The 23,510-nt window shown below is 38.1% G+C and overlaps 1 protein-coding gene across 4 annotated transcripts in view; it reads right to left on the reverse strand.

Annotated features, from left to right (window-relative positions):
• LOC121410754 (diacylglycerol kinase beta-like) overlaps positions 1 to 23,510 on the reverse strand; it is a 94,614-nt gene that overhangs the window by 15,058 nt on the left and 56,046 nt on the right. For all 4 annotated transcript variants that reach the window (XM_041603035.1, XM_041603036.1, XM_041603038.1 and 1 more), the window contains one exon: positions 18,226 to 18,324. In XM_041603035.1, coding sequence (XP_041458969.1) covers positions 18,226 to 18,324 — 99 coding nt within the window. The remainder of the gene's footprint in view (positions 1 to 18,225; positions 18,325 to 23,510) is intronic.

The raw sequence follows: 23,510 nt of genomic DNA on the forward strand, positions 1-23,510 counted from the left end.
AATGTGATGTATTGCTCAGGTTCAGGTTTGCAAACAGGATGGTTTCTTTGTGCTACATAAAGTAAGGGCTTGCTTATCATCAGGCCATACCAATCTTCAATTCCAGCATCCCATTTTAACAAAATTTTCATCCATTTCACCCACCACGGGAAGTTTTCATTCAATTTCAAACTCGTACAAACAGGGAGGCCTTATTGATAATTTACAATCATCTTTATTACCTATAAAGTACATATTTGACAACATAACTAAATGGTTATTACAGTGGTGATCCACAATAAAGCTCTAATCTATTGCCGTATCACTATTTTGGAGGGTCTCAGTCCTGATGCCATCAGGATTGAACTTCATCATAAAACTGTCTCAACAACAAGACAAAGAAAAATCACCCTTTTTCTCAATGATGCATTTAAACCATTGAAAGCAATACTGTAGTGATGATCATTATGGTAATCTGGAGATCTTGATATCTACTCTAAAAAATGTTCAACACTGAAGATCACCAACACAGATAAGCGCATGTGGGACAGTGTATTGTTATTGCTTTTAATGTCGGCCTAGCGCTTGACCCGAATCCCGTGCTTATTTGCTAATTTCTCACCAATTACCCAATTTCTTCCAGAATCCTGTAGCACACATTTTTTATTCATAACAAACAGACACTTTGGTGGTCATTTCATTGGATTCTGTACGAACTCATTTTGAAATCTTTACCACAACTGGAATTTATCTTTAACTTTTTATTTTACCATGATATCCAGCAAACATTGCCAGTATCCTGTGAACAAGTGATTCTCAACATTGACACCAATGTTTGGCAAACTGTAGACTTAAGGGTGATTGTTGGATTTTTATATTACTTGGGCATTCTCCACAAACCATCTGCACTTCATCTTAATGATGCAAAACCTAATTATTTGTATGTCATTTGAAATCAAAACCTGAAACTTGATGTTACATCAAGAGTAGAAAGCTACAAACAAACAACCCAGAAACTCTCGAGTGTCTCCAAGATGAGTGAGCAAAATGATCTTCAAATGTTCTTTGTCAATAGGTCATTGATTCCTTCTGTGATCAACGCAAGGTACCCTCTTATAATAAGACTCTCAAATCAACAACCACTTTAAATGTAACTCTCAAAACAACTGATATGACATTATCAAGAGCACAAACACTCCCATCACATTGCTTAAAGTTAGATATGACTTGAATTTATAGTAACTGATAAATCTGGCCTGGGTCACATCCATGCTAATACATCTGTCCAATTGAATTGTACCAAAATTATGTTATTTTCATCACAATTCCTAACAGGTATTTTTATGAAAAGAATCTGTGACTGAATGCTACAATAACAATAATTTATGAAATGCCCTGAAATTGAGAGTTTTGAATTGAAATAAATTGAAATATAAAAATCATGATCCATGCATGATTACATTTGGGGTAACCAAAGGAAATGCGTGTAATGTATGCAAGTGTAAAAGGAGACATGACCAAATAATGACAAAATGTACAGTAGAAAGTTATGTAACTATACAATGTGTGTTTTTTTTAGAGAGAAATCAGAAATTGAGTGTAGATACCTTATTAGTTCAGAAGAGGATGTAAATAATTTTGTGTCATTCTATTTGCCATGAAATCCAAAGTGAATGATGACTGTATTGGTGTATAAAACAATATACTCTTACAAAATAGGAAGCTTCTATTTCTGTCCATGGTTGTGGCAATGAGTGGGCCATTTTTCAATGAAAAATTGTCAACAGTATAAAGGAAATTTGTGGCACCATCAAATAAATGACACAACATATATCTATATTTCATCATCACCAGTGAGCTTGGTCATAAGAGTATTTTTGCATAATGAAGTCATTGAAACTGGTTTTACTTTAGTATATGACTTCATGGATGGAAGAAAATATAACTGATAAGGTGTTTTTTTTTGTAGGTTTTCATTGTAGCAGAACTGACATGCCCCCCCCCCCCCGATCAATATTTCTTTGGTTTCACAACCATTTTGGATTTGCATAAATGTCTGATGTTGGGACACACACATGGTATCATGAATCAAACAATAATCTACACCCGTATATGAAGAGAGGACATGCAAAGAAAATGAATTCACAATCTCAGCATTAAAGAAAAGATTTCACATAGTGTGAATTAAAGTCATGCTTTGAGTGTCAATTTCATATATCAAGTCATCTTTATTATTGATAACTTCACACACCTACAGCCAATGCTCTGAAAATTTTAAGAAATGTGTTGAATAATACACTAACAATGTTTTTAGTGAAATCATAAGTCACACTTAACCCCAAGTTGTGAGACATCCCAAAGCTATGAAGATTTAGGAGTATATATTTTTAGGTTAATGATAGCCATTGTTTTAAAGTAAAAAGAAACCCTAATAGCTAACATTGAACTTCAAACATCCTTTTACAATCAAAATGGCTGCACCATCTGTAGATACAGGAAGCTATCCATGACCTCTATCAGCTTTCTATTTGCATTATGACAGGTGATATCAGCTCATTCATTAATATGGATATCCTCTTAATCAAACCTTTATCCTTTATGTCCTCAATTAAGTATGCTCCATTCACATTATAAATTAATTGGATTAATCCTCTGCCTATTCTACTGGATAAATAACTTTAAATTGGCTATTCTTTTTGTTGTTTTCATTGCCAAATATTTCCAAATGATTTGTAAAGCTTTCGATTTTTTATGATTGAAAATATCAAATTTTTAAAATACAAATACGGACTCAGCATGGTCATGCAATGTCCACACGTGCATCAAGAAACATATTTCTTCTATAAACCTCAATGTAATAATACACATTGTATGTGTAGTGAAGAGATTAGAGCACTTGAGTAATACCATCATGTTTGAATGATCCTTTATTAATATTTTAAGTGAAGCTAAAAGGCATGAGGGATGGAAAATAGTATAGAAAAAACTATATTTAAAAGAAATCTTTCTTCTTCTCCTCCAAAATATAAATGTACAAATTGGCTGGCAAAGAAATAGGTCACAATTAACCACTATGGTTTCTAGTGTCATGGATAAATGAAGCTTATACAATTGACCTTCTTGTAAATTATGAAAATACTTACCTGATTTTCTTATTTACGAGATAACTCATACATCTACTTGATTTGCTAGTTCAGCCCTCTGGACTGCCATACCCGAATAGAACTCCCAAGGATTTAAAAAGCGCGAGCGCGCCCTCTCCCGTTCAGGCTTACTACCCATGATCACCGCGCAATTAGCGTCCATCTTCCTCACCTTTCGCAAGCCCATACGTTGAAACATGTTGCTACGCAAGGCGGAGGGTCGGTGGGAGGGTATCAAGTAGATGTATGAGTTATCTCGTAAATAAGAAAATCAGGTAAGTATTTTCATAATTTACTTCAATAACTCCATACATCTACTTGATTTGCTAGACCAGCACGGACTCAAACCGTAGGGAGGCATGTTTTCAATTGTAAGCCTAAGAAAATTTAAAAGAAAAAACAAAAACAACGAAATTTAGGGAGAGGGGGAAAAAGCCGCAGCTGCTTTAAGCGCCGAAGCAGCAAATCTCGCCTCGCTGGACGGAATGTCCTTCAAGTAGAAAGAAGTGAAGGAGTTAGTTGAGCGCCAAAAGGCGGCCCTCAAAAATGTCCTCGAGAGGAATGCCCTGTATACTCAGGAATACTAAGTATCATGGGCCCTTGGCCTAGTGTCAGGAGAACAACATCACCTGCTGACTAGAGCGTAAGAATCGAAATTTGTTGAAAATTTCAACAAGAATCGTGATCGGAAAACTGAAGCTTTTAAGGCTCAGTAAGTGATCAATCGACCAATCTGAGAAGGCGAGATATCTCAGAATTAGCCTCCGCGTGGGAGAAAGCGCCCAGAATTCGATATCTGTCTCAAATGCGTGAGGGCAGAAATCTGCAGAATTCTGATAGAGAGCTGTGGTAAAAAGTTACTAGTGGTCCGAAGGGGACCAGGAACGACGGAGAGTAGGGATTTAGGAAGAAAACCACTCGTAAGGCAGACAAGGGTCGAGAAAGCGACTGAGTGCCATCCTGTTAATAAGGAATGCCGCGGACATGTTGCCTATGTAGAATAGAGCAGTCTGGTCAAAACAGCTCAACCGGGCGTGTCAGGGATACAGCGCGGTACACATCACGACAAAAGTGTGTTAGACCGAGTGATCGAGAGAGAACTCAGGATCCCCTTTCTCCCATACTGATTGAAGCACCCATCTGAGGGTGCAGTGCCCGCGGTGCGAGAGAGCCCGTGAGGCTAGGCTGCGATGGCTGTCCGCTGGGCGGGGGAATCCCTAGCAGCAGCAAGTGTACGCCAGAGGGAGCTGGCGAAAAAAAATCTGTCACGATATTACGTGTAAACGACCATCAAGAGATGCTCTAAACGAACAGACATCGCCAGATATGATACCTCAACCGTTACATTCCCAACGGAATCGAATGAGGTAGCAACGGCCCTGTCCTATCAAGTTAGGGACGGAAACTGGCTAAGAGTGTCGAAGTCCTCGCTTGAAGAAACAAGCGAAGGAGACTTGAGGAAGTAATCACAAAATTTCCATCAGTCTGCGGTGAGAACCAGTTGTTTATGAAAACAGTCACAAGGCCTGTTTCTCAGGTGATCGTAAGAGCGAGCACCGCCGGCGCCGGTTGCGGCAGCGTGGAACAGTCCGATATCGGTAAGATAAGGAGCTCCAAAAAGCTGCGGGGGGGCGGCAAAAATGACGCCCTAAGCAGCGGGGGATGAGAATCTAAATTTCTAAAAGAAGAACTCCAGTGAAGTAAATCACTTACATGGAGAGGCTCATCCACAGTCGGCCCGAGAGAAGGCGGGTCGTAGTGATCGTGGTTAGGAAGGCATAAGCATACATCCATCCACTGTTACATCATCCTCGGTCGTGCGGTGACCCTGGCCACATGCCTTGCATGGAAAGAGGATGAAAGCAGCATGCGGGGCGACTCGAGTGTGCCGTGAAAAAATTTCTAAGAAAGAAGCCGATTCGACTAACGGGCACGGTAAAGACATCCACCGTAGACCACTCCGCACAAGGAGGGAGCGGCGGAGACGCCCGCAAGATTGACCCACATAGAGGGCAGTCTATAAGATAGACAGTTAGAGCTCGACCGATGGTCTGGCGGTGTACAGTTTGGTGTGAACTCGCCGACCCGGTACGGTGGGTGTGCCCAGAAAGTAGGCATAGAATGCCGACAGAGAATCCTGGGGCTTTAAACAAGTTTGAACGCACGTACATAGCCAACAATCTCATGAGATGTACGGCGGTTACTTTCCTCCGAGATGATGTTTACCCAACCGGGAAAGACTCGGGGAACAGCTGTGAATGTCAACAGGAGGGATATCTAGCATATGAAAAGCTGATTCCTTCCACGTATTCGGTGCGGGTGCTGCCGGCGGTGTCCGGGGGGACGACCGGTGATGGCAGCTCGGGCAGGGTTCGTACGAGCCGCCCGAATACGAGACAAATAGGTTAACATAACCATAATGCACCGGGTGGTGGAGGCATAGCGATTATTAAGCACAGGAGAACTTTTAATCGCCGTGACATTCAGATCCGATATACATACTCATAAGCTCGGAGAGCTATGAGATAGTGAGACATACCGCTGAGCGGTGATGGTGCTCATATCAGAGTCGCCCTCTCTTCAGCGGCGATCGCTGGAGAACGGGTGTCTGTACTAGCCCTGACTCTGGCGTTGCAAGGGTAGGAGCTAAGTAAGACAGGGCACCCTTACTTTCGAATAGAAAGTGAGGTTCAGGCCAGAAAAGCGACGGTCCCGTCGCCTGGGCGGACGGTCCGCGGACGTGATAGGTTGTCCTCTCAAAGCAGCCAAACATTCTCACGAGAGAAGTGCGGCATGCGGTATGTAAGAGATTCATACCTCCAATCTACGGGCCCGCTTAGGGGGAAGAATGGAGAGAGTTACCGCTGAAGGAGTCGTCGCCGTATGTGAGCTTGACGTAGAGGGCGAATTCGGGAGTACCTGCATAATAATCGCCCCCCCCTGCCTCTGCCTTCTCGCTAGCCTCGAGAGGCTTGAAAATTTCGAGACGGCGGCGCCGGAGCCTGGCGCTTCCGGGCAGCAGCAGAGCGGGGGTGGGTTTACACCCACGGAGCTGGCGGCTTCCTCGTCGTAGGAGCCGCCTCGTCTAGAGCGACCCCGTCACTCTCCGAGACCCCCAATTCGGCCGATTGAGCTCGGAGCGCCTGAAGAGGCGGGGCGAGAAAATATGGACTCCCTTGCTTCATCAATACCCCCGCTCGGAGGGTAGATGTGAGGTAGATACTTGTCAAGCAGCGCCTGAGCGCTTACTGAAAAGTCGACCGCGGGATAGGGGTTGTCCTCGTAAAGGGAGTCTCGCTCTATGGACTGAACCGGGGGGTTGTCCAGTAAGCGCCGGGGTGGCCCCGCGTGTCGGCTGGGACACGTGCTCTGAGATCGACGAAAATGCTGGAAAGCACACGCGATCTTGGGGCACCCGGTTAGTCGGTGCACTGGCTGGCGATTTAACAGAATCGCTCGAGGATTTCCCGGGTGTCTGGTGGTTATTGCCCACTTGTCTCGCTTGATGCTCAGGGGCATCAGCGGGGTGAGTAGACGTCGAGGGTGGGGTGAACCCGCACTACTCGAAAGCAGAATGTAGCAGCATGAATAGCTGTGACATCTGACCACCGACACAAGGGTCTGAAGGAGGGACGCCCATGGCAACAGGGCTGGCCGACCTCACCTTCGACCTCTTCTTCTTCGCGGCCTCCGCCGGTGTGGCCGGGGCAGAAGAAGGCACAAGAGGCACGGGTGATTTCTTACGATTTGCCGCCCCTGGCAGGGCGGCCGTCAACAACGAAACTTCACCCGAATCTGACGGGGTCAGATTGTGGTCACAGTCTGATGTGTGACGCCTCTCGCGGTAGCAGAATGTAGCAGCATGAATAGCTGTAACATCTGACCACCGACACAAGGGTCTGAAGGAGGAACGCCCATGGCAGCAGGGCTGGCCAACCTCTCCTTCGACCTCTTCTTCTTCTTCTCTTTCTGCGGGCTCCGCCGGCGTGGCCGGGGCAGAAGAAGGCATGAGAGGCACGGGTGATTTCTTACGATTTGCCGCCCCTGGCAGGGCGGCCGCCGACAATGAAACTTCACCCGAATCTGACGGGGTCAGATTGTGGTCACAGCCCGATGTGTGACGCCTCTCGCGGTAGCAGAATATAGCAGCATAACATGTATGACTGTAACATCTGGCCACCGATAAGAGGGTCTGAAGGAGGAATGCCCATGGCAACAGGGCTGGCCGACCTCTCCTTCGACCTCTTCTTCTTCTTCTTATTTTGCGGGCTCCGCCGGCGTGGCCGGAGTAGAAGAAGGCACAAGAGGCACGGGTGATCTCTTACGATTTGCCGCCCCTGGCAGGGCGGCCGCCAACAACGAAACTTCACCCGAATCTGATGGGGTCAGATTGTGGTCACGATCAGATTGTGGTTACAGTCTGTGTGACGCCTCTCGCGGTCAGGGGCTGGGCGATCTCTCCCGATGCTGTCAACGGAGGACGACTTATACGGCAGAGATCCTGACCTGTGCCGGGGGGAGAGAACCGCACTCTCCCTCCGGACTTCTGGTGACCCGGTAGCCGGTGGGTCGCATAGCCCTATGGGTGCTGCGGCGGCAGGACCTAGTTTAGGCTTGGAAGCCTTGGCTACCACTTTTTCCTTTGTCCGAGACCGTGGCACCACAGTCTCGGCCTTCCTTCTCTTAGCATCCGACCGCAAATTCGGAATGCTGATCGACGCACCCTCATACTCACCGCCGCTGGGCGCTCACCGCGGCGTCCCTCCTGCTCGCCTGGAGGCGGCCGACTTCTGTAACTTGCAATCGGGACAGTCCCCGTGGAGGGCACCAGGTCCTCTGGGGCTGTGTTAGTCCCATTCAAAGATACCTCTCTCTACCCTGAAAAAGGAAAAACAAGAATTTTTCTTTTTCTTTTTTTTTTACAAAGATCTCGCTTAGATTAAAAGTGGAGACCGGAGTGGTCTTTCCCTCCTCCTAAAAGGAGTTTGTTTGAGCAAACAGAACAAAACAAGAGGGGAGGGGTAGGGAGGAAGAAGAACCTAAGAATAGTTTAGGTATCTGCCTGTAAGAAAATAAAAAGGAGGTCGGAGACTTTGAAAAAAGAAACTCCTACAAGGTTCCCCTACTATATTCTCTTTTTTGTGCCCGAAGGAAAAATTCGAAACAAAAATTCAAAAATGAATGCAAGTTCAGAAGAGAACGAAGTTTCCACCTGCGAAGAAACACAAAAACAAGCATTTCAGAGCAGGAAGAAAAGGGATTGAGAGACAAATAATTCCAGATAAGAGAAATTTTACGATAATTTCCAAGAGGAAAAAAAAAAAGTAACCTCCTGTGGAAAGGTAAAGAAATTCAGAACAGGAGGAAGGAGGAACGTCTCTAGTAACGATTCCAAGAGGAAGAACGACACAGTAAATCCTCAAAGGGAATCGTAGAGCCCGCCTGTCGAAATAAAAAAATATATAAGACTAGGAGGGAAGAGGGAATTGAACGAAGAAAACAATTCCGGGACAGGTCAAAAAAATTTCTAACAGGAAGGAGACCCCACCTGTAAAGAACAAAAAATTTTTTTTTTTTTTTTTTTTAGGGGGGATTGAATAACCAAACAATCATCAGGTATAATTGCGTAAGCCGAATTAAACAATCCCCGAAGTGTCTGTGAATAAAATATTAATCAAGAATTTTATTCAGAACAGAAAGGAAAAGGAATTGAGCTTTAGGATCCGCCTGTGAATAAAATATCAATCAAGAAATTTATTCAGAACAGAAGGAAAAGGAATTGAGCTTTAAGATCCGCCTGTGAATAAAATATCAATCAAGAAATTTATTCAGAACAGAAGGAAAAAGGAATTGAGCTTTAAGATCCGCCTGTGAATAAAATATCAATTAAGAAATTTATTCAGAACAGAAAGGAAAGAGAATTGAAGAATTAATCAATCAATAATCAATCGAAAATCTTAATAAATCAATTCCAGAAAGCAAGGAAGGAACAGAGTTGAAGATCCCAACCTGCAAAAAGAAATAACAATAACACCCTCGACAACAAAGTGTAGAGGCTGTCTAGAAATTTAATTCAAAAACGGCACCAAAAGCCACCACGCTTTGAACGTGAAGAACAATAACCATGACAGGTGGTGAAGGCTTGCTGCCACGTAGGCAGGCCAAGCCCGGTGCCTCGCGAACGCGCTAGCGATGCGGCGCGACGAGAACTCAAACGTTAGAAAAACAATTTAAGTGTCACCAAAAACACGTCTAAAAAGTCACGCCAAGTGTAAATTCTGAACACAATCTTACACACAAATGGAAAGATTGAAATTAAAAGGGAGAATGCACCACAGATAAGCGAAAATAATATACCAAAGCTCAAAAAGATTTGAGCTCTTAGGAGACTTATCTGAGCACGTCTTGACAGGTGGCTTGCCGAAAGCAAAAGAGGAAGATGGACGCTAATTGCGCGGTGATCATGGGTAGTAAGCCTGAACGGGAGAGGGCGCGCTCGCGCTTTTTAAATCCTTGGGAGTTCTATTCGGGTATGGCAGTCCAGAGGGCTGAACTAGCAAATCAAGTAGATGTATGGAGTTATTGAAGTAAATAAGTTATATCAACTGTCATACAAGTTATCATGGCACCTCTGATATAACAAAACAATAAAAAAATACAACAAAAAAATTAAAACCCATGAGGAAATACATTTGCTATCTTGTAGGAATCTTTTTTAAAGGACAAGTCAACCCCAACAAAAACTTGATTTGAATACAAAGAGAAAAATTAAACAAGCATAACACTGAAAATTTCATCAAAATCGGATGTAAAATAAGAAAGTTATGGCATTTTAAAGTTTCACTTATTTTCAACAAAATAGTTATATGAACGAGCCAGTTACAGCCAAATGAGAGAGTTGATGACATCACTCACTCACTATTTCTTTTGTATTTTATTATATGAAATATTTTTATTTTCTCGTCATTTGTCATGTGAATTGAAGTTTCATTCCTCCCTGAACACTTTGAATTCCATTATTTTAACATTTTGTGCTTCAGGCAATGAGGTCCTAATAATCAAATTCGTAAAAATTGAAATATTGTATAATTCAAACAATAAAAAAAAAGAAATAGTGAGTGAGTGACGTCATCGACTCTCTCATTTGGATGTAACTGGCTCGTTCATATAACTATTTTGCGGAAAATAAGCGAAACTTTGAAATGTCATAACTTTCTTATTTTACATCCGATTTTGATGAAATTTTCAGCATTGTGCTTGTCCAATTTTTCTCTATTGATTCAAATCAACATTTTTCTGAGGTGGACTTGACCTTTAAGCAAGGGGGTGGGGAGGAGGCAAGATTCTTTCCTTGAATGATAAACCCAACAGTAGAAATGATATCAGCAAGAGTAATTTTTCCCCTTCTACAGAATAAGAAAGCTTTGATTTTCAATAGTTCCATTGAAATAAATACTTCACTTTAATACAAATTGGACTGGGTGATAATTTTCCCTTTCACATTGACGTCAAATGAACTGAAAAAAAACCCCTCTTATACAGAGGAAACAATATCATTTGATTTGATGTAACTGACTTCATACAGGAATTCCATTAAACACAGATATCCTGTTTTGCTATTTCATGCATCCCCATCCTATTACAACCTATTTACCAATTTGACAATGTTTTTGAACTGCACTATCTAAAATTCTAAATACAGAATAGATGAAGGGCACTATGCCCATCATTGATTGAAAAACAGCCAAAAAAGAGAAGAAAAAAAAGAGAGTCAAAGCTGATGGACACTATGAAAACAGGAAATGAGAAAAGAGAAAAAGTCTAAGTTTGCATAAAGGATGGGTAGTAAACGTGAGAAAATTTCCTGGATTGTTGTTGCTGCATATAAGCCAATTAAATCCACAATATCTGCTAAAGATTTAACAAAGAAATATAATTTTTAAAATATTTTTTCCTACATCCCAGAAATAAGTGCTCCACTACCTATACAAATATTGAAAGTATTGTAAAGATTATAATCTCAATTTTATCACAATTTTTCAAAATGATGGCATAAACGCACACAGAAACGTATAGTGATTGGCCATGAAAATATAGTTAAAGATATAAAAATATATATTGTTTCCATTGTTATCAGAAGTATAGATTGTTTGAGTTACCATTAAGAGGTGACATCACAACAATCTCAGAGAAATTCTACACTAAAAGACCAGACAGGATAGGAAACCACTCAGACATGCTAACATGGATATCTAAAAGTGACCTTTCAATTAATTCTTCCAGCAAAGAGCAAAAACTTGGGAACCTTTGACGAACCAGATATTTATCATACAGGTCAGCTTATGAAGCCTGAAAAAATATAATCATTCAAGTCTCAATACATTTATATATTTCATTATATATATATATATTTATATATATATTTATATATATATTGAAATGTGCATACTGTGATTCAGCAGACTTAAAGAAAGGATTTAATTCTTGTCATTCATTTTAGATTTGAAACTATCATCTTTTTCTACAGTAGGTGTAGTTAGCATCTCTGGTGTTATATCAAGTCCCTATATATGTATCCTCTTTGAATATCACATACTCCCAGTGGATTTAAGGTGAGTGAAATATTCCGGTACTCCTATATATATATATATATATATATATATATATATATATATATATATCCTCCATTAACAAAAAAGAGAAAACAGAGCCATTGAAAGCTCTCCTGAAATAACAATGATTTTTGTCCCTGCATTTTGATTTGTTATTCATGTTTGTGTATCTAGCCTAGAGAACTGTTAAAACATACCTCTATTGGGTCAAGACATGTTGAAACAGATAGGTGTGGGGCAAGCTGCAGGTCTGAAGTATCCCATCTCCTGCTACCATCTCCTGTCCCAATTGGCAACTGGTTGCCCTCACATTCCACTGTCATGTTTCCTCCTAGAACCATTGGAGTTTACAATATCTACAATTCAAAGAGTACTTTGAATTCTTAAGGTAATATTAGGAATATATCCAGAGATTTTTTTGTTTTTGTTCTTCTGCCTTGGTGATTGCGTATCAAAATATGACTGTAGAACTCAAAACATTAATAAACCATAGAAACCTGGTATTTTAAAAAATGTAGGGCAGAAATACAGGAATTCCTCTTTGAAAATCACATACTCCCTAGGGATGTAAGGTGAGTGAAATATTCCTGGTACTCCAATCTTGGATGATTTCTTTATAAACCCAGAAAATGAAATAACCTTAAAGTAAACTGCTCAATCCATGTCATATCAACGGAATCCAAACAACACATTTCTTGACTAATGCAAAAACACAATGATGTAATGCTGGGCTTTTCCAATTGCGGGTGTCATGTCTAGAATGCTGTTGTATGCCCTTCCACTCATTTTTACTGATGACGGTGCAATATGGTTGGTGGTTCATTCACAAAGTGGTTTAAGGTGGTGAGCAGCAACCAGCAACCATCAAAGTAGACTCATATCCCAGAGACTCTTGCCAACAAAACTTGTAGTCAATGTTCAGACCAGGGGATTCATTCACAAAGCATCAATCTTAATACCGTGACAGTATGAAAGCAATCCTATTTCAGCATACTGATAAAACTAAAACCATTATTCTGATGTCCGAACACCACATGGTTTTGAAATCTATCAATGAGTTTCAACTCTAGGCTCAAAACTTGAGACTAATGTCGAAAAGAACAGGGCGGGTGAAAGTTCCAAAAGCCCTCCCTCTGTTTAGAGGATAGGGTAAATTTCCTGTTGGGACCAATATCCCGGTTTTCATTGATTGTAAAGGAAACCAGTACCAACACCGCTACTTCCTGAACAAACTCATATTCTTTGCTCCAGACTTCTAATTATACTCCTCGTACAATCTAATCATTACAATTATGACACCCAAAACAACCAAGCCCCCCCCCCCCGAAAAAAACTGTGTGCACAATGCACATCTGCAAGCTTGTCTTAATGCAAACTCAACTCTTTATGTAACATCCTCCAAATTAAACAATAAGAGGGTAAATACCTCATTATAAAATAAAATATAAAAGCTAGCTTTAGTTTTAATGAGCTATAGTTTTTAAGGACCCCTCTAAAAATGCAGTAACATGATAAAAGCAATTCCTTCTCTCAGTTACAGTAAAAAGGGATTTCCCCCATGTGGTAATAAGAGAGAATGTTATCATAATATTACATTAGAAATCAAATAGAGTATTATGAAGGTATGTTATTGTCACATTGGTTTCAATAGGATTTCCATTTCTGCTAATCTTACTGTCTTTGATATCAACATTCAGGATAAATAAACATGCAAAATGTTTCTCTTTCTCTTCCTACCCTCTCACGATTAAAAAAGAGAGATCCTTGGGCTTTTAAACCTGATTCTGAGTGACAGGAACTATCCTCTAGTGACTCCATATTGGCTCTCATTCCTAAATTTTTTTTTTTTAATATTTTAAGTTGCATAAACAAAGCCAAATCATTAATAAGTGAGAATTAAATGAGTTTATAACTTATTCAAGGCTTATCCACTGGCTTAAAACAAATGTTTATGCCTGTAAGATTTTTTTTTGTAGACTTTGCAGGAATCAATTCTCTTTCATTTAAGTCCCAAAGTACAGTAGTCTAACATCAGTAGAAATTCCATAAATTGATCTTTCATAGTCTGGGAAAAAGGGAATACCCCTAACTTTTCTTAAAAGTTTCTAACTAAATCAAATACTTTCAAGCATACAATACATGGAGATTTCATGGATGTGAAAAGTGCAAAATATGACAGCAAAATTTGGGCGAGTTTTTTACCCCATCAAACCCCCTGCCAGTTAACGTTAGCTGTCCCGTTTACAAAAAAAAAACAAATTTTCTTTGCAAAATAGACCTAATGACTCATACCCAATGAAGTTAGAATACAGTTTTTTTTATGCATGAATGCAATTTTTAATGTATCAGTGATCTAATTATAAACTAAAAGGTAAACAAAATAATTGTTTATTTCAAGTCATTGATTTAATATATATTAACAAAATTAATCAGTCATGCCATACTTAATATTTATAACTGAACATTTCTGTTAGACATACTCATTACTTTACATTAACCCTGTACCACGAACAGTTGGCAACTTGTATTCTCTAACAATCGCCAATCTTATTTTATTATACAAGAGAAGGTCTATAAACATACCCATTGGTCTTGCCACAAAACTTTCCCAATGCCACAGTCAGGTTATGAATTCATAACTGATTCTATATATATCCCATAAAAAGATCACCCCAAACCATAAACTTCACTAAAGGAAGCTAACAAAAAATAATAAAATATTAACAGAATATTGTGCAATGCATATAATCATGGACACAAGTATCATTTTCCATGACTCTACTAAACAAACATGAACATTTTATAGGGAAGTGATCTGATAGGAATGGTTATGAATTTAAGGTGTATTATCTTTCTGTGTTTTTTTCAAATCAAATATTCATTTGGTAGCTGATATTTTTATTTTCAACTGATAGTTTGTGGAAACACTTTTTATCTGGTGACCACCATTGGAATTTATGAATAAGAAATTCTTTTCAACTTAAAGGTAGGCATCTTCTCTATCTTAAAAAATCCCAAGACAAAATTACCACAGATATAACTGCACTATTAGGTCTATGGAAATAAGACAACATCCATCAATATAGGGGTAGTTACTCAATATACAATTTAAGTTATGAAATTATTTATGGATAAATACTTGTATTATTTCCCTGTAGCATTATCAAATACACAAAAGTAGAACCACACTTTAATTTATCATAATGCCAACCTTTTTTTGACAATGTTTACTCTACATTTCTATATATTGTATCCCTATCTCTAGCCATATCTCAATCTAACCGCTTGGTACAGTGGTAGATGTATTATGCATTACAGATATTCAAAAACGGGACCACACCACCAACTTTTGGAGAAGTTTGCAATTGTATGCTGTTCTTTCCTATTTTGTTCAACTCTTTGACGTCATTGTGTCCCCATACAAATGGTAGACTACATGCCTGAGTGGTAGAACTGAATAGACTCCTGGAGCTATCAAATCTCACCCTAAATATGAATAGATTACATCTATAAGGGTCACAATACAATAATGAGATATTTTCAAAAGCTTTGATATAGGCAATGATGGGTTGGAAATCACAAAGCTTCACAACTAGGGTAAAGTCCCACGCTAGCTAACAGCACAATATGCATCTAGTCGGACAAGTAAAACTAAGTTTGGGAATTGTTGCTTTTTCATAATCTGTGGTTCAAATCCCACAATATCTAATTCTTAAACATCTCTATCACATTCATATATCATATGTTTATACATAATGACATTTTCTATAACTCTTTGAGTCTGCTAAAAGGAATTTCTGCCCTAACAAGGCCAATCATATCTCAAGAAATAACTATTGGAAAGTGGAAACCCTTTCTTTTCAAAGTTTTATCTGAGTAAAAGCCAAAAGATGTATAAGATAAATTTGTATAACAAGAACAATAATATGAACAAAGACAGAATCATTAATGAAAAAAAGCTATTTATGAAACAACTACTTTCTTATCATGAATTTGTGTATGGGACAATTAAAGATAAGAGATTTATCTGTTTCTTACACTGAAAAAAATAAAACTATACGAAGAGTGAAAATGGAGATGAAATATAACCCATGTACACAACATATATTCTCTGAGGAAAAAAAAGACATGTACTTACCCACATGACTTAAGATTAGCTGTTCTATGCCAGCGCAAATCACATCTAAATAATCTTGCTATATAGGAAAGTTGATGGATAAGGTCCATACATGAGAAAAGCCTAAGAAGATTTGTTTAGTGTTTAATAAACACCACAGGTAGGTATGTTGCTAGTTTGAATAAAATTCAAGGCTGTGCTGTATGTCATTTATTGAAAGGCTTTAATGAGCTGCTACTCTGCTGAATCCTCAAAGATCAGACATCTTCCATCTTCAATAGTATTTCACAGCAAAACTGGATGGAGACTGGATACGGCAACAAGTTGTCTATTTCAAGTAATTTTGTTGGGCTTTCGATAAGAGATAGCAATAGAGGGAAACCTTCAAAAAAGATATCTGCCTAAGAAAATATTTGCTCAAACATCCCTTAAATGTTTGGTGCCAAAGATCGTGTTTGTATAAGCAGATGTAAATGCAGCACAGAATCCTTTGGTATTCATAAAATAATAGATTCACAGAAAAGGCAAGATCTGATCCACTCTTTTCAAAAGCTCTATGGTCCCTACTGTAGTTTGAAATCAGTCTGAAATCTTGGTATTTGTCCCACAATTTAAGAACATACATCTGAAGCTGTACAACATCGATGCACATCCCACCTTTCCAAACTGGCCATAACTGACTCGAGCCAGGCATGCTTTTTACATGTACACGGTTCAGTGAACAATCTCATTCATAGTAGAGCATCCAAACAAGATTTCAAGTCCAAAAGTCCACAAACACCCTAAAACTGACGTCATGAATGCAAACGATGTGGATGGTTATAGTGTAAATGATGAAACATAAATTTTCCTTTAATACAATTCACACATATTGCACACTTATGATCCATGCATTGCTTTATGCTAAACTGCAATTGATTATGTATCTCTCTATAGTCCATTGATAGCTGCCCATTCAACCAATAAAAGTACATAACTTCCATAAGGTCTACAATAAACAATTGCTATCCCCCTTTATACTTTCATATTTTAAAAAGGATATCGATGATGGGAATATTTGCTCACCATGAGAGAAAATTCAACATGGCTATTGTAAAAATCATTAAAAGCAAAATATCTTAGCACCTTCTGGATAGGAAATTAAGATCATGATTATGTATACAATTTAATTCCGTCTGGCACAGTGGTCTCCAAACACCACATTCTCTCCCTTTTCTGAACTAACCCTTTAAGCTTTCTTATTTTAACTAAAAAAATAAGATAATCCCGTATTTCATTAAAAGAGGATTTATTATAATTTCATAATAATTTACCTCAAGTAATGGAATTCACAATCTGATCTTTTATGGTGGTTTAATATTTATCTCTGAGGAAGGATAAATAAAAGAAAATGAACTGGGACAGAGATACCCACGCTTCCACTATTCCCTGAATTCAATATGTTAATATTCAAAGTTTATTGTTTGAATATCAGGATTTATTTCAGTGTAAAAAGATTGTAAATAATACAAATATTTACCAGTGTGAAACAAGATATATGATAGCTATATCATCAGCCACCCAAAACCTATAATTAGTCACCAGAGAAGGTTCTCTGTAAATGGCTAACATAGTAATTTGATCTTCAAAAAGTAAAAATAAGAAAATTAGCTTATTTGAAAGAGTAATTCTTCTTCTTCATGCTGTGAAAATTTTAAGTTGTAAAGTTGAATAGAAAACAATATACTTGAGTTTGTTTGACACAAGTTTTTTTGGACTGCTTGGAAGTTTCAATGCAAAGTGTGCATAATGCGTGAGTAAACCCTGAACGTGAAACGGTTTTCTCCTTATTTTGTGAAAATATCACTTAGTTTTTTTTTCTGCATTCAATCAAGTATTGATAAGAATATTGTTAATGAATTTTAACAACTTCACCATTTCAAAGCTTAGGATGTGATTTTTAAAACTCAATAAACAAACAAAAAATAATTTTGAGTGACTGATTACTGGTTTGGGGCGGTTGGTCATATAAGGTTGAATTAATGAGAAAGAGAGTGGAGAGAAAGGAAGAAAGAGAGAGCGAGTAAGGGATTATCAAAACACTAAATCTGACTGAACTGAAATAATTTGCTTTTTTTTTCAAAGTGAACAAAAACAAACCAGTTTCATTGATGACTGAAACCATATCGAGTCTGAGAAACAAAATGACCCTTCAAGGAAACAAACAAAAAATTAATACATAAAATAAGGCTGGGTGAAGAACTGCCTCATTGGTTGTTTTTTTTTTTTCTAAGAAATAATATGGATAGAACAGACATGATATGAAAGGTGATGTCATGCTAAATAAAGATGTACATGGAAGACAGAATATTAAGAAAATAATAAGCAGACTTACCAGAACTGCTGGGCAGATAGCCGTTGGAGGTAGAATGTGGTCACGGAATTCTCCCATATTACATTCTGGTTTGACATGGGAGGCACATTTATTGTGGAGCTGTTATTTGAAAAAGTGAGGGTGGAAAACATAGAAAAGGATAAGAGAGAGAGAGAGAGGAAGAGCCAGAGACATGAGTGGGGAAAAAAAAGAAGTGGATGAAGGCATAACAAACATAGCAAGAGGAAGAAAGATAAAAAACATACAAAGCATTTAATGATCTACACATGTCACTTCTATATTTATACAATATCTTTGCTTTTCCTGCTAGAAGTGCATTCATTGCGTCTTTTTTTCAGTAAAAATTTGCTATCATTTTCACCAACGTGGTGGACTGTAGGTCCTATATTGGCTTTTGGCCAGTTTCTTTTGATGAATGGACAATCACACTTGAAGATGTTGATTTGAGATTAGAAACAGAAACCAGTATGGTAATGTCTTTCACATCAATGAAAACCAAGTCATATTTTGGGGGAAAATATGAGCTTGAATGCATTTGATTAATTTGCTACTTCTCATTTCTTGCTGATTAAAAATTTCTCAAGCCAATTTACCAATTCTAAAAAAGCTACTAATTCTAGAAAAAAATTGCTTAACTATAATAATTAATTAATGACTCAAATATAAGTTTTAAGACCCAGACTGGAGCTAAAAGTGAATTTGACAATCATACACCAATTAAAAGGTTATAAAGTACAAACATAGCAATGTAAGATTTACGCATTTTCACTGACTGCCAGCTTAGTATTATGCTTGAGAATAACTCAAATTAAAGGGCTTAAAAAATAGCCTTTGTTGTGCATTTCACAAGCCTCAAGTTCATGACATGCAATATTTCTTTACTTTCAAGATAAGGCATTTGATTTTCTTAACTTCTATCAAATAGAGATATCAGAAACATATCACCATGCATGCTTACATATTTATGAAACCTACAGTTTTGAACTGGTTTTTCCATGTTTTATTTCCTTCTTTAATATTTGGCATCGCTTTCCATCTATCTGAATTCAAAAAAATGTTTGACAGTTCTTCATGACATAGCAATTTAGGCCTAAGAAGAGTCAATTAAAAATATCACAAAAACTATAAGAGCTGCAGGTCTCAATCTATTTGAACACTGAATAATTGTCAGTGCCATTTGCTGGAGCTGCAAATTGTAAACAAAAATTGAAATTATAGTCTGGAAATAAAGAAAATAATCAATCTTTTCTACATACAAACCTAAGCACAATAACACCTTTTTTTCTGAATTAAAATCAGCTGGAACATGTTTCTGTCTATCTTAGATGTAGGCCTTTGGTAAAATGAACTTGAACTCCTTACAGCGAACATTCATTAATTTTGAATAATCATTCAAATATATTTCTTTACTTTCAAGATAAGGCATTTGATTTTCTTAACTTCTATCAAATAGAGATATCAGAAACATATCACCATGCATGCTTACATATTTATGAAACCTACAGTTTTGAACTGTTTTTTTCCATGTTTTATTTCCTGCTTTAATATTTGGCATCGCTTTCCATCTATCTGAATTCAAAAAAATGTTTGACAGTTCTTCATGACATAGCAATTTAGGCCTAAGAAGAGTCAATTAAAATATATCAAAAACTATAAGAGCTGCAGGTCTCCATCTATTTGAACACTGAATAATTGTCAGTGCCATTTTGCTGGAGCTGCAAATTGAAAACAAAAATTGAAATTATAGTCTGGAAATAAAGAAAATAATCAATCTTTTCTACATACAAACCTAAGCACAATAACACCTTTTTTTCTGAACCAGCTGAGTTTTTCTGAAGCGAAGTACTCAGCTGGCAAGCAATTAATATTCATGAAACTTACATTGCTGCACTTTGTAGATTATAGAGTTTCCATAAATTTTGTCAATTTTACTTTTTGCTCCAGTCTACATCTTTAAAAAATATTATTCCTGCATTCATTGATCATACAGATTTGAGTTAATCCTTTGAGACTACGTATGTTGTCTTCTTTTAGAAATACAGTATGATTCATATCGACATCTCACACATTTCCTGAGACATCAAATTATGACTTTGACAGTATATTTTATTGTAGAGTATTTCCACCAATTATCAGGACTGTCTCTATTAAATAGAGAAAGCTGGCAGGTACAGCTCTGACTTCTCCCAGTTTCCAAGAAGGCCAAGCCTCTCACAAGGTCTATGACCCACTTCAGAAGGATTTGTAGGTCTAAGGACCTGGGGTGGTATGCTGGTACACTGTCATAACTTTTCCCATAAATTCTGTTATTTCTATCGAGATGTGAAATGATTGTCACAAATCAGTATTCTTAAATTATCTTTTCTCTGTCATATCTATCTAAGTTCCTGCCCATATTTTCAGAGGCAAACCAATAAAAATCACTGTTGCTTCTGAGGGGGCGCCCTTCTAACTATAGGAAGGTCAAGGAGTATTCTAAATACAGTAACTGGCATTGCAAAACTGTGCTTAATGCCCTTATTTAAAAAGAGAGACAGGGAGCTAAAAAGGATTTTTTTGAAGAGCTCAAAAACAGAGTAAAAAGGAGGAATTAATATTTCACAGGGCCTTACTACTTGTAGCATGAAAAATATTGAAATCTAAATGATAATGCTGTATGCATAATTTCAGGATATTATGGTACTAAAAGAAATGACAAAATTGATGACAGCTACACCCTGCCATAAATTTTATCTCATCTTATGCTTGTACATTGGGATTATGCGCATTATGATCTGCATATTTCTTGTGTACGCTAAAGAGAAGAGACAACATTTATGATAACTTTTAGAACAAAAGTTGTGATATCCACTAGAATGCCAATTTTATCATATCTCTGTGAAAAGACAAAATATTGAGAAAAGACAGAATATTAACCCCAGGGGTGGTATTCTGGAACACTGTCAAACTTTTGTCATAAATTTTGTCATTTCTCTCCGAGATGTGACACCGCTATGAATGTCACAAATCGGTATTCTGAACATTGTCTTTTCCCTGTCATATCTCTCAAAGTTCGCGCCCATTTTTTCGGAAGCAATCCAATCAAAATCATTGTTAGTTCCAAGTAGGAGCCCTTCTAGCCAATAGCAAGGCTCTGTGACAGGTAGGGCATATCCCCAATGCAGTTGCTGGCATCGCGCAATATTGATGCGCTTAATTACAAAGAGAGGTAGGGAGCTGTGAAGGATTTTATAGGAGAAGTAGAAAAAGAAGGAAAACAGAGAAAAAAAGGATGAATTCATATGTAGAGCCTTGCTAATTGTAGCATGAAAATATAATTTTGAAAATTGTCATGGATGATGAGTGAAACTAATACCACAATCTAATCTAAATAATATGATTATATGCTTGACATTCAGTCGGCAGGGTATCGGGATATTTAGCACTAAAAGATATGACGAAATTTATGACTGCTACCCCCCTGTCATAAGTTTTGTCATACCTTTTGCTTGTATAAAAGGATTAAGCGCATTTAAAGCCGTGTATTTTTGGCGCGCGCTAAAGAGAAGAGACAAAATTTATGAAATTTTTGTGACAAAAGTTATGACATCCACCAGAATACTGATTTTGTCATATCTCTGAGAAAAGACAATGTTCAGAATACCGCCCTTGGCTTCTAAGATCCTTTCATTCAGACCCCCCTCCTGATTCCCTACTTCCTTGCACATGCATGCTACTACGCATGGCACCTTTTAGAAATAAGCTAGGCATGGTCATAGGGAAAAGATAGTACACATTCTATAGAAACCTTATATAAATTTCCTGTAGGAAATTGGCATAATTAGGAAACACAAATCAAACTTTAATCGGGTGTAACTGTCATTTCAAATTCAAAATAACATTTTAACAACATTTTATTGCTCTCATAATCAAGAGATACCATAGTATCTCAATCAGCAACATCAACCTTCCTCTGGGCAACAGGTCTGCTACCTGATTCTTTGATTTAAAAAAAAAATCTTTTGATGCATATTAAAAATTCCCCCACCCCAGGAACTAAGTTTTGCACAAACACATTTGGAAATCCCAGATCTGCCACTGATTGTACATGTATCTGTATTAAAATCAGCTGGAACATGTTTCTGTCTATCTTAGATGCAGGCCTTTCGTAAAATGAACTTGACCTCCTTACAGCGAACATTCATTAATTTTGAATAATCATGAGCTGACATCATTGGAAATTTTTATCATTACAATACCAACCCCATGACTTTACATATTTATTATTTGCAAATTTTTCTAAAAAATACACAACTTGGGAAATATCATCTGTATACAGTCTGGTTACCATGGAAAGACCTTAAATGGGTTTCCATTTAAAACAAATCTAGCTCACAATAATCTCTGACCATCAATATTCCAAATAAATGTATGGTTTGGTGTAGTTTGCTTTTTATAAATCATTTAGTATGGTCTTGATTATTTACTCTCATTTCTTGTTCATATTTCATCAAAATGAATTTGGCTGTTAAAGTGTTAAACACTCAAACTCATTGTTAGTTTGACTGTTAAATCTTATTTGGTTGTATGTACTCCAGTTTCACAGGTCCATTTGAAAGTTCCTGATGTACTGCATTTGCAATAGTAAGCTTTCGATTGTCTGCGACTGCAATGTAATCCTAGTTCACCAGAAGTGGCGACACCGCTCGTTCAGTATCACGTTCGATTTAAGTCGACATACCCGGAACGAGGCCACAGCATATACCAGCGTGATAGCGAGCGGGCCGTGGGCCAATGCTCGGCCGGAGAATCAGGTGTAGCATCACGCTACGAAACAGTGGGGCGACTGTGGGTGCAACATTTGAACTCTTGCGCATGAAGCCGAAAAATCACAGTTGTTTGGAAATTGAACATCAATTACCTATCGGATATGTAGTGTCTGAAAACAGGACACACTAAATGTAATGGAAAAGCTGGTAACAAGCAGAAATGTGCAGTTACCAGCCCTGCTGAATCAACGAAACTCGAATGTTGATACGGCTTCATTCATTTTTGCTAAGCTTGCATGACATCATCATGTACGAACTAGCGCTCGTTCCAGCACTATGACACCGAATGTCAAAACCCTCAAATAAGATTCACAGATTTGGGCAGTGAACGAGAAGGCTCATCACAGATTACTTGGCGCATGCACAGCGCTTCCAAAATTCCTTAATCTCGTACGTCCACATGGCTCGTCACAGAAAATGAAAGGTCTCTAATGAAAGGTCTCTAATGTCTTAATTACAGCTGAGGTCTTCTTGTAA

This window comes from Lytechinus variegatus, chromosome 3 (assembly GCF_018143015.1).
Source record: "Lytechinus variegatus isolate NC3 chromosome 3, Lvar_3.0, whole genome shotgun sequence".
Taxonomy (NCBI): Eukaryota; Metazoa; Echinodermata; class Echinoidea; order Temnopleuroida; family Toxopneustidae; genus Lytechinus; species Lytechinus variegatus.